Below are 15,835 nucleotides of genomic sequence, written 5' to 3' on the forward strand. Positions count from 1 at the left end.
TCAAGGTGACATGATTATTTCAGCAAGACAATACTAAGCCTCATGTGGCACATGCTACAATACAGTGGCTTTGTAGACACAGGAATGTGTGTGCTTGACTGGCCTGTCTGCAGTCCAGATCCGTATCCAACTGAAAATGTATGGCGCATCATGATGAGGAGACCACTGAGCAGCTGAAGTCTTGCGTCAAGCAAGAATGGGCAGCTTCAAATAAACAAATAAATAATTAAAATTAATTTTTAGAATTGTTTTGGGTTAAAAGCAGACACACTAAATTGAAAACAAATGTGTAATGCAAATATGCAAATCAGAAAAGGTGCAAAGAATTTTTCACACTATTTTTTAATTCGACAGACCGGCATGTTTTAGAATGTGAACACGTTTAATGTTGACAGATATGACACAGATCATGTATGTGAACATAGGACACAAACTACACTACATAGCCAAACGTATGTGAACACCTAACCACAAGAGAAAAAAAACTATTCTAAGGTCAGGCACTGATGTTGGGACAATCAACATTTCAATTATCCCAAAGAAGTTTAACAGGACTCATGATTCTGTGCTGGCCACCAGAGTTCCTGGGTAGTCATGCTGGGTAGGGTAAGGGTCTCCCCCAGACAGCTGCCACAAAGTATTTATTATGTATGGCAGATTTTATAGACCTGTTAGAAATAAGTGTAGCTGAAACACTTAAGGAATGTTCACATACCTTTGACCATATAGTGTGGGTTATGTTTTGAAGACACAAATTCAGCATCCACTTCAAAATGTAATGAGCCTTAATCAAAGCAACAGATACACTGGCCCAGTATTGTCATGATTTCAAAACTGTGAGCACAAATATATTAAGCAGCTTGTTTCCCTTTGCTCAGAATTTCTCTGCTCCCACTGCCAAAGACTTCTGAGCAATAACAGAAGTGGATTTTGTTTTACGCAACTATTCCTTTCTTCAGATGAAAGACAGTGAAGTGATACACTTGTTTTACTTCCTAAAGCAAGTACAGTGGCATAGCTAAAAGACATGTAAAAAACAAAAGTTAAACAAAATCACCATGGGTACAACCATCACTAACACAGGCATTGATGGAGTGCCAAAGAAGACTGTCCTGCATTCCAGTAGTGCTTTTAACATACACTTGTCAACTTTTCCTCATAACGAGCAAGTTCTTAACTATTCAGGACTCAACATTTGCCAGTAAAAACCATAAACCTGTTTAACATAAGTTGACAGTTAACTAACTGAACTTTAAAAGCATCCTATAGCTAGCAGAATAACACAATACAGAACCAGGTCAGGTAGCGTTCTGAATTTTAACAGATGCAGTATTTTATTGCTTGGATGCCTAGCCTTAACAGGAAAAATGTGTCAATCCAAAGCCTTCCGGGTACATTTCAGGTACTAGTCATGTCCATTTATTTTTTTCATTCCCACTGAGTTATCTAAAGTTGCAGTCGCATTATAGCATCGCTTCAACCAAGTTCCACCACACATTTTTGTTTAAATTGGTTTGTTTCAATCAACAGTTTTTAATAAACCTTCCAAGCAAAACATTATACTAAATTTTAACTTTAGTGACCTCAACCAGCAGTGACTGCTTTTCTATGTTGACGCCTTAAGGAGACGATGCTTTAAACGGGAGTAAGCAAGAAATTTAGAAGTCTCCAGCACGCGATTTTCTATTTCATCAAACCAAGCTATTAGTGTCATGTTTCTCCTCTTACCATGAACTCTAAATTAATCTTAGATAGGCAACTACAAAGCATCTATTTAAAGTCTTAAAGTCTATGGCTAGACAACACAGTGCAAATCAAATCTCATTTTTATTTCTACAAACTTTGATAATAAGGCATTTCACTACAGCAATCCATCACTCATATCAATTAGGCACCAAAAGGCATTTTTGCTTATGACAAGAAATCTGTTAAGCATCTGCTGATTTTCATTACTTTTAATTAATTTTACTCTCTGAATTGTAAAACAGCAATTATAAAACGGATAGTTCCGGTCCTAAAATCTGATTGGCTGAGCCGCGTTCGAAGCCGTTGTAAAATCCCCGATAAACGCACACCTACTGTATGACCACCTCACATCATTCCATATTAATACGCCACTGAATAGAAAAAATTTATGTTATTTTCGCCCTCATGTTGCCTAGCAACACTGTTAATCGAACTACCTTGCGTCGCGGAAGAATGCTTTATTGTACGTTTATACACAATAAATACATTTATGAATGAAACATTGTTGTATTTATTATATTTTATGTTGACCGCCGTTTTATAAAAGCAATAAGCCACTCGAGACCGTGCATTACTGTTATGATTTTAGCACGGGGAAAGAACGTCATCCCCGTGCTAAAATCACAGTAATGCACGGCCTCTCGTGGCTTATTGCTTTATTAATCACCTTCATGCTCAGAATAAACCAAAATCAGTGGAGTTTTAGTCCCAGGTGTGCACCATGTTAAGCTTAACAAAAACATCCATGCCACATGATTATGTGCGTTAAATAAAGTGCTATAATATTTTCTAGTTAGTTCAAGTAATCAAACACCACATAGCCAAAGCTTTAAGATAGAATCACATATTGCTTAATGTACTGGAGTGCTGAGTTTTAACAGACCACAGAGGAAAACTGTTCCTACTGAATTGGATTACCATTATTAATGCCAATTTTATTATAACTAGTCTTTTACTGTGATTTGGGTTGTTTACTCTGGGCTAAAGAAGATATGATATGATAATGTAAACCTAGTTTTGTTTAAGAGTGAAGAGTCTTGTCCTTATGAAACATGATGCTTGCAACATCTAATATTTAAAACTGGCAGTTTAACAATGTAGACAAAATACTTTTGATTTACTTATTCTACAGTCCTAAAAACACTATTATGTACTGTTTACTACTCTAAATGTACTGTCCTTGAGCCTACTGGGACATCTACTCTTAGATGGTATGAACAACTATAAACTATGCTTTCACACTGTTTCTAAATGATATTTTATAAATTACCAGTCTGAAGGAAGAGAATTTCAAACAAGAGAGAACAGTGAATGGACAAGGTCATGGTATAAACACTACTGGAACGCAGAATATTAAAGAAAGTAAAAGAAATAACACTGAAAAGGTCCTGACCTTCAAATTCTGACCTCTAGGGCTGACAAAAATGAGTCGCTGCTGAGGAACATTTCCAAAATCATTTTCTTGTAGGCACAAAGGGTTAATTAAAGTTGACACAAAACGGCCGTCCATGACTGAGAGAAACTAATGTTGTGCATCTTTTTTTATGAGCTACTAGTTTTTAAAAAGTCATACAACAAACAAGATTTTTACAAGTACCAAAGTATTTTGACTTGCTACAAAGTTGCATGTCCACAATATAAACCAACAAACTGCACTGCATTAGAATTGTGATATACTTTGGCATGTAAGCCATGAAGATCTCTCAATCATGGAAGAGCACTTTGTAGCCAGCAAACATAGTGGAAGCGCTACCAGACAAAATCTCTTGGACCCAATATCTCACATACAAACTGGTTCATTACCAAATATAAAACCAAAGGGCCCGAAAAAAGTTAAGAGCACAATACTTCAAGAGAAAAAATGTCCTTTCTTACTAAACAGGTCAATGCATAAAAGTTGGGTTGAAGACAGACAAACAAGAAGTACAATGACAGTGAAGAAAATATATATAGTAAAAGTAGTAGGCACACAAACACGTGATTTTGATGTGAGTCATCTTGACTTCAGGACAACAGTTTCCAGTAATGTTCATAAAATTGCAATGAGTAAATGTTAAACTACAAAGTCCAGGTAGAATTTTGGGTTAGAATTTTAAAGTAAAAAACATCCTAAACATTTTTTATAATTCTTATTTCCACCCACCCTTTTTAATCAACTTTAAAACCACATTTCTAAAGGCCACAAAACTGTAGTGTTTTTATTTAACATCAGATCCACTAAGGCTTGCAACTATCTGATAGAGTTCTTATTTTGTACAAGACTACAGTGTTCTATCCTAAATCAGATTCTTTTAAATCCCCAATTCCTGATTAGAAGTGTCATGCATGTCTAAGTTCTAATAAAATCCAGCTTGCGGTTTCCATGTTCTGGACTGAATGTTTTGAACTACTGGGCTTGTTTGGCTAAAAAACGCTACATAGCATTAAAGTTCTGGACTTAGTGCATTGCCCATGCTAGTCCTAAAACTAAAACTTGGTATCTGATACTAGACTGAAAGATTGAAGACTTAAAATTAAGTTCTAGACTTGATCTATTAAAGTGTAAGTTCTAAACTTTTTTGTCTTTTAAAATCCTGGGACGATCCCTATAGCATGAACTAAACCATTTCTTCAAAATTTTGAGTAAAAGCTTTTGATCTTTAATCAAATTTAAGGACTTCTGGGTTTATATTACACTGTTGTGAGCTAAACCTACTCAAACGTTTGAGTTTTAGACTTGATTTTTTGGCGCTGCAGATCCCTTTTTTGTTTTCCAGTTCTAGAATCAATCTAATGTCTAGTTCTGGTCTAGGATCATTTTAAATGTTTTCTTTTCTAGACACAACTGGCTTTAGAATTTCAGTTTTAGACCGCCAAGACATTCAACAGCCAATTTCTGAACCTATCAAAATTTGTTCAACCAACTAGCATTTCAACATTCTTGTCATTTTCACTTTTTGGGATCTATACTCGGTATGTGTTGCTTTGTTTTAAGTTGTGGATGTAACCTGTACTGAACACTGCAGTAAAATCAGAAGGCATTTCACTCACTAAACAGTCCATAAGCAGCAGCTGTAATGTCTTATCTGGACATCAGATGAGGACCCAGTCCTATTGTAATGTTTTAACCAAGTCACATTTTTCTGGAATCAAATTGTTCAACAGGGGGAAAAATGCAGTGGTTAGTCTTATTTTGAGAACTATTTGCTCACAGAGATCCAGGTTGGAGAGGTTTTAGGCCACCTTAGCTTAAAGGTGCAATAGTATATTCTAGTCGGTCTGCTTAACGGCTTCTAGGCAAATAAATTGCATTTGGCAGCTTTAACTTTGAAACCTCAGAGCCTGGTTTGGTAAAAGCATCACGGTGATTATTGCGACTGTTAGCAAAAGCCTCCTTAGAAATTTTGGAGGTCTAAGTGCTCTATTGCAAATGTTGTACACGAGAAGGCGAAACTTTTTATCCAACAAAAAGTGGTCAAAAAGGAATAGCAGTTTGTGATTGGTCAGAGGCAAGTCATTAGGCAAATCAGTTAAAGCTTTTGTGTTAAAGATGTCAAAACAAGTAAAGTCACCTTCTCCCAAAGACACACACAATATTATAGTTCAGTTTAGAAAAAAACAAAACGCAAATATACATGACGTAAAAACAGGAATACAAAAAAAAGAAAATAAAAAAAAAAAGGCTGGTACAAGTCCAGATTAAGGCAGTCACCGAGAGGATTAAAAGGCAGCTATGACGAAGAGCTCAGGCATTTAAAATCGCGTGAACCTTTTTTTTTCCTTTACTTCCGAGCACAAACGCTCACGCGAAATATACAAAACTATTTGGTAACAAAAGTTTACTATATGTTATAAAACCGAGAGAAAAAAATGTGAAAATGTACCTTAGCTAAAGCTTATAAAATTATACATCAATAAAAAATAATAATAATATTCCTTGGTCCTTGAAAACTATATTACTATGATCTTTCTATCCACAATAGCACATCAAAGCCCTTTTAGGGGGAAAATGTTGAAAAAAAGTTGCTCCCCCACCGCATTTACTTCACCTGCACTTCTGCAAAAGCATTTGTTCTGTCTCGTTGCCGGTGGGGTTGACGCTGCTGTGGACAGAGTGAAACAAAAGAGCTGGTCGAGTTTTAGAACCTCTGTGTCTCTTTCCAACATTTTTTTGTCCTTTTGGAAAATCTGAAAGGCAGAGTTTCGAAGTTGCCCATCAGCACGCGTGCGCCCACGCACACTCGTGCACTAACACAGGTTAGGACACGGACATGGCCGAGGACGATGAAGAAACCCCACCGGCTGTGGGGTATCCAGGCTGTCCGTCAAGCCTCGACTGCAACAGCATGCTCGATGACGAGGAAGAGGAGGAGGAAGACGAGGATGACGACAGAGAAGGTGAGGGGGCGGAGCCTGAGCGAAGGATAGCACCCGCCGCGCTGCAGTGTGGTCGTGGCCCCGGCTCAGGTGTGTAAGTGAAGGTGAGTGCCGTGGAGTAAATGATGCCGTCGTTACGCACCAGAGTGACGGGAACCTGAACGGGCTGTCGGACCCAGCGCCAACCCTCACGAAACGCCGAAATATCAGGAACCACGCAGAGCACACTCTCGCCACACCTACACACAATGCACATAAGATATTTATTAAACAGATCTGATCACCCAGAATAAGATGGGTTTCCACTCAAGCCTGATTTCCCACCGGTGGGTGAGACTGCTCACCCTGAAGTCTAAATAAATATATAACATACATGTATATATATGAAACTAAATAAAAACTGCTTTACACCTTAAGTATTTAATCAGCCAAAGCATGTTTAATAGTCGTGTAAATAAGAAAGCGATTTGATATAAGGAAAAATCAGCCCAGAGCTTTTAATACAGCTGCATTAATCCACAACCGTGATATTGGTTGCAATGTAAAAGGAATCTGGCTCAATCTGATACAGCCATAACAAATTTATACACCTACAGATACACACTGTTGTTACTTAAATTTCATATAAATAAAGTAGTTAATATTTATTTATTAGGATTTTAACGTCATGTTTTACACACATTGGTTACATTCATGACAGGACACAAGATTCATCACTTCAAGTTCACACAATCACAGACAATTTTGTATCTCCAATTCACCTCACCTGAATGCCTTTGAACGGTGGGACGAAAACGTAGCTGAAACAGTTGCTCGAACCCTGGATCCCAGCGGTAGCGGGCATTACCACCACGCCACCTGAGCACCCTAATTGTGCTGTTAAGTTGTCCAAATGTTCTGTTGCGGCTGCTATTCTTTTGTTTATTTTATGGAAAACGTGGTTTTATTTCGAGTCAGGAGTCACATAATTTAGACACAGTTTGCAATGCTGTCTAACTGGCTCACCTGTACATGGTATCTGCCTCCACATCGCCAAACCAGACTCTGAGGTTTGGAGTGAAATTTTGTCCAGTCAGCTCCAGCATGGCCACGTCGCCACCTCCGTTCAGCTATAAAACAAAGGCAATTTATTATTTTAGACAGAAAATAATACTATAAACTGTATTCATTTGTTTATCTTTAATAACAGCTTCATTGTTACTGGGGTCACAGTGGAAGCCACAAAAATACACCACATGCAAGGCAGGAATATATACTAAACCGGGGGCACATCCACTATAGATGTCACATCTGTCATGTATTTACACCTAGTTGCAATTAAGTGTACCCAATCCACCTTGTGCATGTGTTTGGCAGATAACAGAAAACAGTCAAAACCTTGTAAAACTTTAGATTTGCTTTATGTACACTCAACATCTTGAATACTGATGCAAATTAACCCATGTCTTCTTGTACTAGTTACTATGTGTGTGTGTGTGTGTGTGTTACCTGTAAACTCTCCACCACAGGCACAGGTGTGACGGGGTGTGTGACAGGGCCCATGCCCTCGTAGAAAGTGTACTCTGCTTTATCTGTGCTGATGATGGTCCACGATGCGCCGTCATTGATCATCTCTTTGCTCGTTTCTTTGGGACAGGGCGTCGCCTGAGCACATTTAAATCACACAAGCTTAGAAATCACAGCCTGCTTAAAAGACCCTTAGTGTGACTGATGGGCTTGTTTAGTCATAGTCTAAGTCTTATTAGAGTACAATCATACTTGAAGTGCTTTGTGACATGTACAGGGGTTGGACAATGAAACTGAAACACCTGGTTTTAGACCACAATAATTTATTAGTATGGTGTAGGGCCTCCTTTTGCGGCCAATACAGCGTCAATTCGTCTTGGAAATGACATATACAAGTCCTGCACAGTGGTCAGAGGGATTTTAAGCCATTCTTCTTGCAGGATAGTGGCCAGGTCACTACGTGATGCTGGTGAAGGAAAACGTTTCCTGACTCGCTTCTCCAAAACACCCCAAAGTGGCTCAATAATATTTAGATCTGGTGACTGTGCAGGCCATGGGAGATGTTCAACTTCACTTTCATGTTTATCAAACCAATCTTTCACCAGTCTTGCTGTGTGTATTGGTGCATTGTCATCCTGATACACGGCACCGCCTTCAGGATACAATGTTTGAACCATTGGATGCACATGGTCCTCCAGAATGGTTCGGTAGTCCTTGGCAGTGACGCGCCCATCTAGCACAAGTATTGGGCCAAGGGAATGCCATGATATGGCAGCCCAAACCATCACTGATCCACCCCCATGCTTCACTCTGGGCATGCAACAGTCTGGGTGGTACGCTTCTTTGGGGCTTCTCCACACCGTAACTCTCCCGGATGTGGGGAAAACAGTAAAGGTGGACTCATCAGAGAACAATACATGTTTCACATTGAAACCATTGAAACCGACGTTTGGCATTGGCACGAGTGACCAAAGGTTTGGCTGTAGCAGCCCGGCCGTGTATATCGACCCTGTGGAGCTCCCGACGGACAGTTCTGGTGGAAACAGGAGAGTTGAGGTGCACATTTAATTCTGCCGTGATTTGGGCAGCCGTGGTTTTATGTTTTTTGGATACAATCCGGGTTAGCACCCGAACATCCCTTTCAGACAGCTTCCTCTTGCGTCCACAGTTAATCCTGTTGGATGTGGTTTGTCCTTCTTGGTGGTATGCTGACATTACCCTGGATACCGTGGCTCTTGATACATCACAAAGACTTGCTGTCTTGGTCACAGATGCGCCAGCAAGACGTGCACCAACAATTTGTCCTCTTTTGAACTCTGGTATGTCACCCATAATGTTGTGTGCATTGCAATATTTTGAGCAAAACTGTGGTCTTACCCTGCTAATTGAACCTTCACACTCTGCTCTTACTGGTGCAATGAATGAAGATTGGCCACCAGACTGGTCCAATTTAGCCATGAAACCTCCCACACTAAAATGACAGGTGTTTCAGTTTCATTGTCCAACCCCTGTAGATCGTGACAGTGATTTTAATGAATTCTGTAGCTCTTTTTTTCTCTGTGACTGAACTATTTAAAAAACACATTGTGTTATTCTGTAGGTTTATCATGACAAAATCTTTGACTATGTTAACTGCAGCCGGGCCTTAACATGCAGATTGTGGAGTTGAAGTCCATGGAAATGCATAGAACATATGACCGTGAAATGTGTCACCACTTGTGTTTTCAAATATTGTTTCTTAAGGCTCTCATTTGTAATGCTACAAGAGTTTACAATCCTAACCAGTGCTGAAAAGCTAAGAAACCTTTACCTGATGGAAAAAGCTATTAATGTGTGTCCAATAACTGCTGATTTAGGTGATAAAAAAGTGGGAGATGAGGATTAATAAATGCTGGAATTACCCTGGGGCCCCCTGATACTAGTCTAAGCTGAATGGGGATATGAATCCAAAATCATACAAGTTTACCAATAAGATAATTGTGTCCATATGATGTTTTTGCTAATATAACTTAATCATTATTTTTCACACCACTAGCATTTGTGCTGCTCGTAAACCAACACAGATCTATTTATGACAGCTCACTTACCTGAAACTGGATAATACGTTCCTGAGACAAACACAGGTACATGCGTTCTGTATCCTTCAGGTAAAAAGCACACTTGTGTAGTTGGGACACTGGATCGTCTGCGTCCATCAGCGCAGTCTGCTTGTCCACCTTACGGATGATCTACACACACGCAAACACATGCAGAGCAATTTTATAAACACTGCTTAATTATACAGTCTGGTAATGCTAGGCATTTATTTAAAAAAAAATAAGTTTTTGCCTTGTAAACGTGTGCACGCACTTACCAGGCGTGGTAGAGCCATGCCTGTGACTGAACACACCAGCTTAACGGTCTGACCATAATGGATGTATCCGTCTCTTACTGTAAACTCCTCTCCCTCTGATTCATCATCATCCACTATAAAAAAAAAAAGCAAGAAACCAAAAAAAACTTCAGTTAACACTACAAACAAGCATGATCTATCACTAAGAGTGCAAGTGTACTCTGTGTGTGTGTGTGTGTGTGTGTGTGTGTGTGTGTGTGTGTGTGTGTGTGTGTGTGTGTGTGTGATCGAGACTTACACAGGTGGATGTAGAATGCCCCCCACTGCTGGGAGCTGGCATGGAAGTTTCCTCCCTCTACATGGAGGTAACGAGTGCTGACTGTCTGAGAGCGTAACCGATTAAACAAAGCCACTTTAGTGCCCGAAGCTATACATACTGCCAAAGAGAAAAAAGAGAAAGCAAAACTTTTAGTTCATGTTGTACACTATATACCTAAAAATATGTGGACCCCCGACCATAAGCTTGTTGGATGCCGCATTTTAAATTCACAGGCATTAATATGAAGTTGCCCCAATTTAGCAGATATAACAAGTTTAACTGTTACAGGAGGACGGGATTTGAGAGTGTGTCTCTGGGAATCTGTACCTATTCAGTTTCTCCATATCAAGTAGGTCAAGTCATGTCTTTATGAACCTTACAAGCCTATGCACAGTCATGCTGGAAGGGCCTGTCATTTAAACAATGGGTGTGGCTAAAACACCAGAACTTATGGGTTAGCCATATACTCCTACATATACAGTGCCTTGCAAAAGTATTCACCCCTTTGTATAAGGTGGCTTTGAAACCAAGTATAAGCCAAAGAAAACATGGAAACTGGTTCTTATTAACAGCAACATTATCTAAATTACAAGCAGAATTAAATAGAATAGTTTAATAATTTATAAACAAGTGTCTTTAAAGCAAAACAGGCCAAAGTAACACAAAGATTTGCTTCAGGTGAGGTTTAAGCCTCTTAAACTAAACTCAGGTTTAAGTAAAATGAGAAGTCTTTTAACAAAGTCTAAACCTGTTTTTATTTTAAATAAAGTGGTCTAAAAACCCAAGCATTAGGCTTCTAATCATACAGTTACACTGTAGCTTCCACACTAGCATGATCTCTTAAAACCAAGTTGGCTTAATAATTCTGAATGAAAAAAATCAAGAAGATAAACATATGCACTTACAGTCTGCGTTCTTCAGCGACTGCTTCTTTTTGGAAGGCTTGGAGATGACCTTAATGCGCTTGCTGAGGAAGACTCCGATTTCTGCACTGTTTCCGTAGAACATCTTTACTGACAGCATGAAGTGCTTCCTCTTATCCGAATCTGATATGTACAACGTTTTGGCTGTGCAGAAGTTCTATAAAAAGAAAAGCCAAAAAAACACTTTAAATCACATGCCACGAGTCAAGCTGTGACTTGTGCGTCCTAGCAACATGTTCATGATTTGCAAAAGCTGAAACACAGTTTGTAATTGTATCCCATTTAAATTGCCACGGTATGCTGCTATGTAGAAACATATGTGCTGCATCACCTTCCCCTCCAGGTTCAGCTGCTGCATTTCTTGTTCACTGTTTCCAATGCCTATGAAGGCACAAGGTTGTGCCTCCTGCTCTGAGCAGCCCTCTTTCTCCATCTGCTCCTTCTTCTTCTTCCAGCCACAGCCCATCAGATACACGCACGGTGGTGGACAAAAGAACCTAAACACAAATTACAGAGTGTTTAATACAACCAAATCAATAAAACTTCAAAACAATGACAACTGTATCCATTCCTACCTCTTTTCATTGCCATATGATTTCTGAGCAACTTTTGCATGTAGTATCAGAACAGTCTGATCTCCTCGTTCTTTCAAGTAATTCCGCATCGCCTCTCTATATTAAAAAGCACAACAAACATTTTATATACAGTACTCAATCTCAACTGTCAAAAAAGTATCTAAAAAAATTAAATTACCTGGTAAGGCGCTTTGGCTGAGGAAGCTCCCCAAATTTCCTGCATAAACACAGCAAAATATTTTGATTGAATAGATTAAACAATATAGATGAGTTTTAATAGAAGGGTTTTAAATGTACTCCAAAAGTACAAGGTCTGAAGTAGTGGTGAGTGCTTTCAGGTCAATGCTGTAATTTATAGTTTGACATACTGCAGTAGTGAAGCAGGTATGAGCTGTGCCTGTTCTGTTTACATTAAAAATGCAATTTTTGTCAATTTACTTTAACCAATAACTGATTAGTCAATGGTATATTAGTCAATGGTTATTAAACATTAGACAAGCTTACAGCGTCCCATCAAAACATAAAACATATTAAGTTTCATATTAACAAGTCATTATGTTTTATTGATTAAAAAACCTTTACAAAGCAAAGCAAAACACTGAGTAGAACTAATTCATACAGAGGATTAACTAAACACGCTAACAAAAAAACAGAAATGCAGTTGTTATATTAAAGCTTATCCTGACAACTTTAGTGTAGTTATTATAACATGATTAGCAGAGTTCTATCTTTATACTGGGACTTAAAGCAGAATATTTATTTACTTTTACAAAAATTACATAATGTTGCAGACAGATCTGATAGTGCTAAGTTTAACATACAGTCAGATTCTATTTTGACAAAAAGGTGCTTCAAGGTTTGTGATTTTAATTGCAAAATAGTCCTGTGCTTTAGTTTTTCAATAATATCAATGCACAAAGTCTTAAATTAAAACGTTTTAACCAACAGCATGGTTAAAATCCACTGACTGATTTGCTCATTATAAGTTATTCATTAAAGGCATGCTATAGAGCTAGGTTCATCATAAGACTGGGAAAACAGAATCTGACACAAACAAAACTGGGCTGACTTGCTTACATTCCTTCTTCCAGTATCATAGCCATTAAAACCAAAACCCTTCACTCCATGAAAGTGTCATTGTCCCAGACTATCCCTCAACAAGATAGACTGGATGAACTTGTGCAATGGTGTGACTTATTGATGGGTGGGAACAAACTCGTCCAAATGATATAAACCAGACTCTGCCTGCAAAAAGTAGAGCTCAAACATTAATTACTTAACACGCTGTCTTCCAAACCAGACTAGCCCACTAAATAGTGAATGTTAATGTACTTATACACACCATGTAAAACATACAGTGTGGTTTGGAATGCAGCCAGCAGCACCAAATTGTGCAATCAATATCCCTTTATTATAACCATCATGACTGAAAAGGATCAGGCAACATAAAAAGACTGATAAGACTTTTAAAACATATATTACGTCAAAGTATGTAAATATATGCTAAAGAAAATAACAGTTGCAGTCATGGAACTTTGAACACTAACTAGTATTTGTATTTCAGGTCAGTGGTGCGCTGTTAACTACAAAAAAAACCTAAATCTACACCAGTATATTTAAAACATCTCAGAGACAGAAAGGGATACAGATAAAATGATAAATAGGTACACTTTTTTCTGAAACATTTATTAAAGTGTAAATGTTTGGGTTATGAATGAAATTATGGATTTTAGTTAGGATGTTAGAGATGTATCCAGTTACTGTAACTACATGATGATTAAAGGCAAATGCTGTGATCTCATTTAAAAAAGTAGAGCAATGTTAACGATGTAAGCCATAATGACAAGCATCATATATGCCTAACTAAGGTTGTGGACACCAGCTCGGCTTTTGCGGGAGAAATTCCCAGTTAACAGGTGCGTGTTTACCTAATCTGAAGTTAAAAACAGTTGCAACCTTAAACATCAAATGCAGCATTAAAAGTTTTGCATCATTATCCACTTTCCAAATGGCTTGCACTGTATGACAGCATGATAATGGAGAAAACACGATTTGCTATTCTTAAGAACTTTGTTGATTAGGCACTAATGATGTACTTTACCTCTACATTTACATTGTCGGCTTTTAGCAGACGCTTTTGTTCAAAGCAACTTACATTATACAGTCTAACCAATTCATTGTGTTAAGGGCCTTGCTCAAGGGACCAACAGTGGCAACCTAGCAGTGGTGGGGTTTGAACCAGCAACCTGATGATTACTGATCCAGTACCTTAACCGCTAGGCTACAACTGCCACTACATCTGGTAAAATATACAATAAATAACAAAATTAAATAAAACAACAGAATGGTCTTTTATTATTGTCATTTCTGAAGGAATTTAGACCGGGTAGAAAGTTTTCTGTCTAAAATGTCTGTTAAAATAATGTTAATGTGATAATAATAAGCGAAAACAGTTTTGCTGTGCTAAACTAACTGGCAGAACTACTTTTTTTTTTTATTAACAAGCGCATAAAGAAAACTAATACACACAACGTACACATTAATATATCACTAATACAACTTGATTACACGTCAAGGTAAAATAAAACAACCCCTTTAGAATAAAACAGATATTATTAAGGTAAATGTTGTAGGGGGGTTAATGTGGCTGAAACTGGTTAGCAGGATGGCTAAATGCTATCTGCATAAAAGACCCGAGCTCAAACAAGGCACGAGACACCGAAAAGTACACAAATAACGACCTACACGACGACTTCATACGAAATTCGAATAAATTAAATTGTAACTTGATATAAAATCTATGTTTAATGTTAATTTCAACATATTCATGCCCTGCTGTTGTTATTGATCCAGCGCTTACCCCGTCACTACAGGCGCCATCTTCCATCCACTCTCCTAATACATCCAACTATCGCGAGACTTCAGCCCACCTCTATCGCGAGATCTCACCCGCTTCTACACAAAACGCCGTGGGAAAGTTTCTCAACTCTCGCGATAGTTCAATCTTTCTCATTACGAACACGAGTTATCGCGAGATTTCTTTATCTACACAAACCACAGGGCAACAAGGTGGAGGAGGGGTGACGATTGCAATACAGGCGTGGGAAAGTTCCTCAACTCTCGCGATAACACGTGTCACTGTAGTAAAACACTCTGTTATCGCGAGATTCCTGTGCAGGCGAAAAACACGGTACCGTGTGAAAATTCTCACGACTCCATGCATGCACCATGTAGTCAAAAGTCTGTGGACACCAGTGACCAAAAGAACAAAAACATGTGCATTTTGTATACAATTTTTACTTTTATAGCTCGAGTGTTGGACTTGACATTTGGCTATGATATCTACATTTGAGTAAATCTAATTACATAAGGCAATTGTAGCCTAGTGGTTAAGGTACTGGATTACATTTGACATTTTCAGCATTTAGCTGACACCTTTATCCAAAGTGACTTACATTACAGTTACAGTCTGAGCAATTGAGCGTTAAGGGCCTTGCTCAAGGGCCCAATAGCACCAACCTGGCAGTAGTGGGGCTTGAACCAGTGACCTTCTGATTACTAGTCCAGTTCCTTAACCACTAGGCTACGGCTTGCCTGACTAGTAATCAAAAGGTCGCTGGTTAAAGCCCCACCACTGCCAGGTTGCTACTGTTGGGCCCTTAAACAAGGCACTTAACCCTCAATTGCTTAGACAATATACTGTCACTGTACTGTAAGTCACTTTGGATAAAAAGTGTCTGATAAATGCTGAAAATGTAAAATGTAAATTACATTCTGTGAGCTTTTATTTAACTTTGGTCTTGCTTTAGCATTAGTCAGTGCTGGGCAGTGAAGTTGTATGAAGAGTTCTGGTTCAAAGTTGGCATTCTACTTCATCAGTTATTCATGAAGAATAATTTCTGTTAGTCAGTTAATGGCTAAAACAAACTGGATGAATTTGCTTCCCTACATCACATTTGATAAACTGTTGCCACAAAGTTGGAACATTTTAACTTTGAAAGTGTGGCTGGCGTTTTAACACTTAGTTTAGACATTGAAGTTAATTGCTTCCAGAAGTGGGTAATTTAAGTTAAGATAA

General features: G+C 38.4%; 1 protein-coding gene across 1 annotated transcript; it reads right to left on the reverse strand.

The window, feature by feature from the left end:
• Window positions 1-324: 324 nt before the first annotated feature.
• Window positions 325-14,637, reverse strand: rbpja (recombination signal binding protein for immunoglobulin kappa J region a). The gene is made up of 11 exons (XM_063008251.1): window positions 14,618-14,637; window positions 11,936-11,974; window positions 11,758-11,853; window positions 11,514-11,679; window positions 11,165-11,339; window positions 10,239-10,376; window positions 9,962-10,074; window positions 9,696-9,836; window positions 7,591-7,746; window positions 7,108-7,211; window positions 325-6,341 (listed from the first exon to the last, which is right to left on the reverse strand). The coding sequence occupies exons 1-11, from the start codon at window positions 14,635-14,637 to the stop codon at window positions 5,984-5,986; spliced, it is 1,506 nt and encodes a 501-aa protein (XP_062864321.1). The 3' UTR covers window positions 325-5,983.
• Window positions 14,638-15,835: the final 1,198 nt, after the last annotated feature.

This window comes from Trichomycterus rosablanca, chromosome 14 (assembly GCF_030014385.1).
Source record: "Trichomycterus rosablanca isolate fTriRos1 chromosome 14, fTriRos1.hap1, whole genome shotgun sequence".
Taxonomy (NCBI): domain Eukaryota; kingdom Metazoa; phylum Chordata; class Actinopteri; order Siluriformes; family Trichomycteridae; genus Trichomycterus; species Trichomycterus rosablanca.

What these genes read in the sequence shown, in the direction of transcription:
- rbpja (XM_063008251.1), bottom strand. Translation starts at nt 14,637, where the DNA reads ATGGCGCCTGTAGTGACGGG. An exon ending in GCATGGCTCTACCACGCCTG is followed by an intron (nt 9,837 to 9,961) that starts GTAAGTGCGTGC and finishes GCGTGTGTGTAG; the next exon opens with ATCATCCGTAAGGTGGACAA. An exon ending in AACGTATTATCCAGTTTCAG is followed by an intron (nt 7,747 to 9,695) that starts GTAAGTGAGCTG and finishes AAATGTGCTCAG; the next exon opens with GCGACGCCCTGTCCCAAAGA.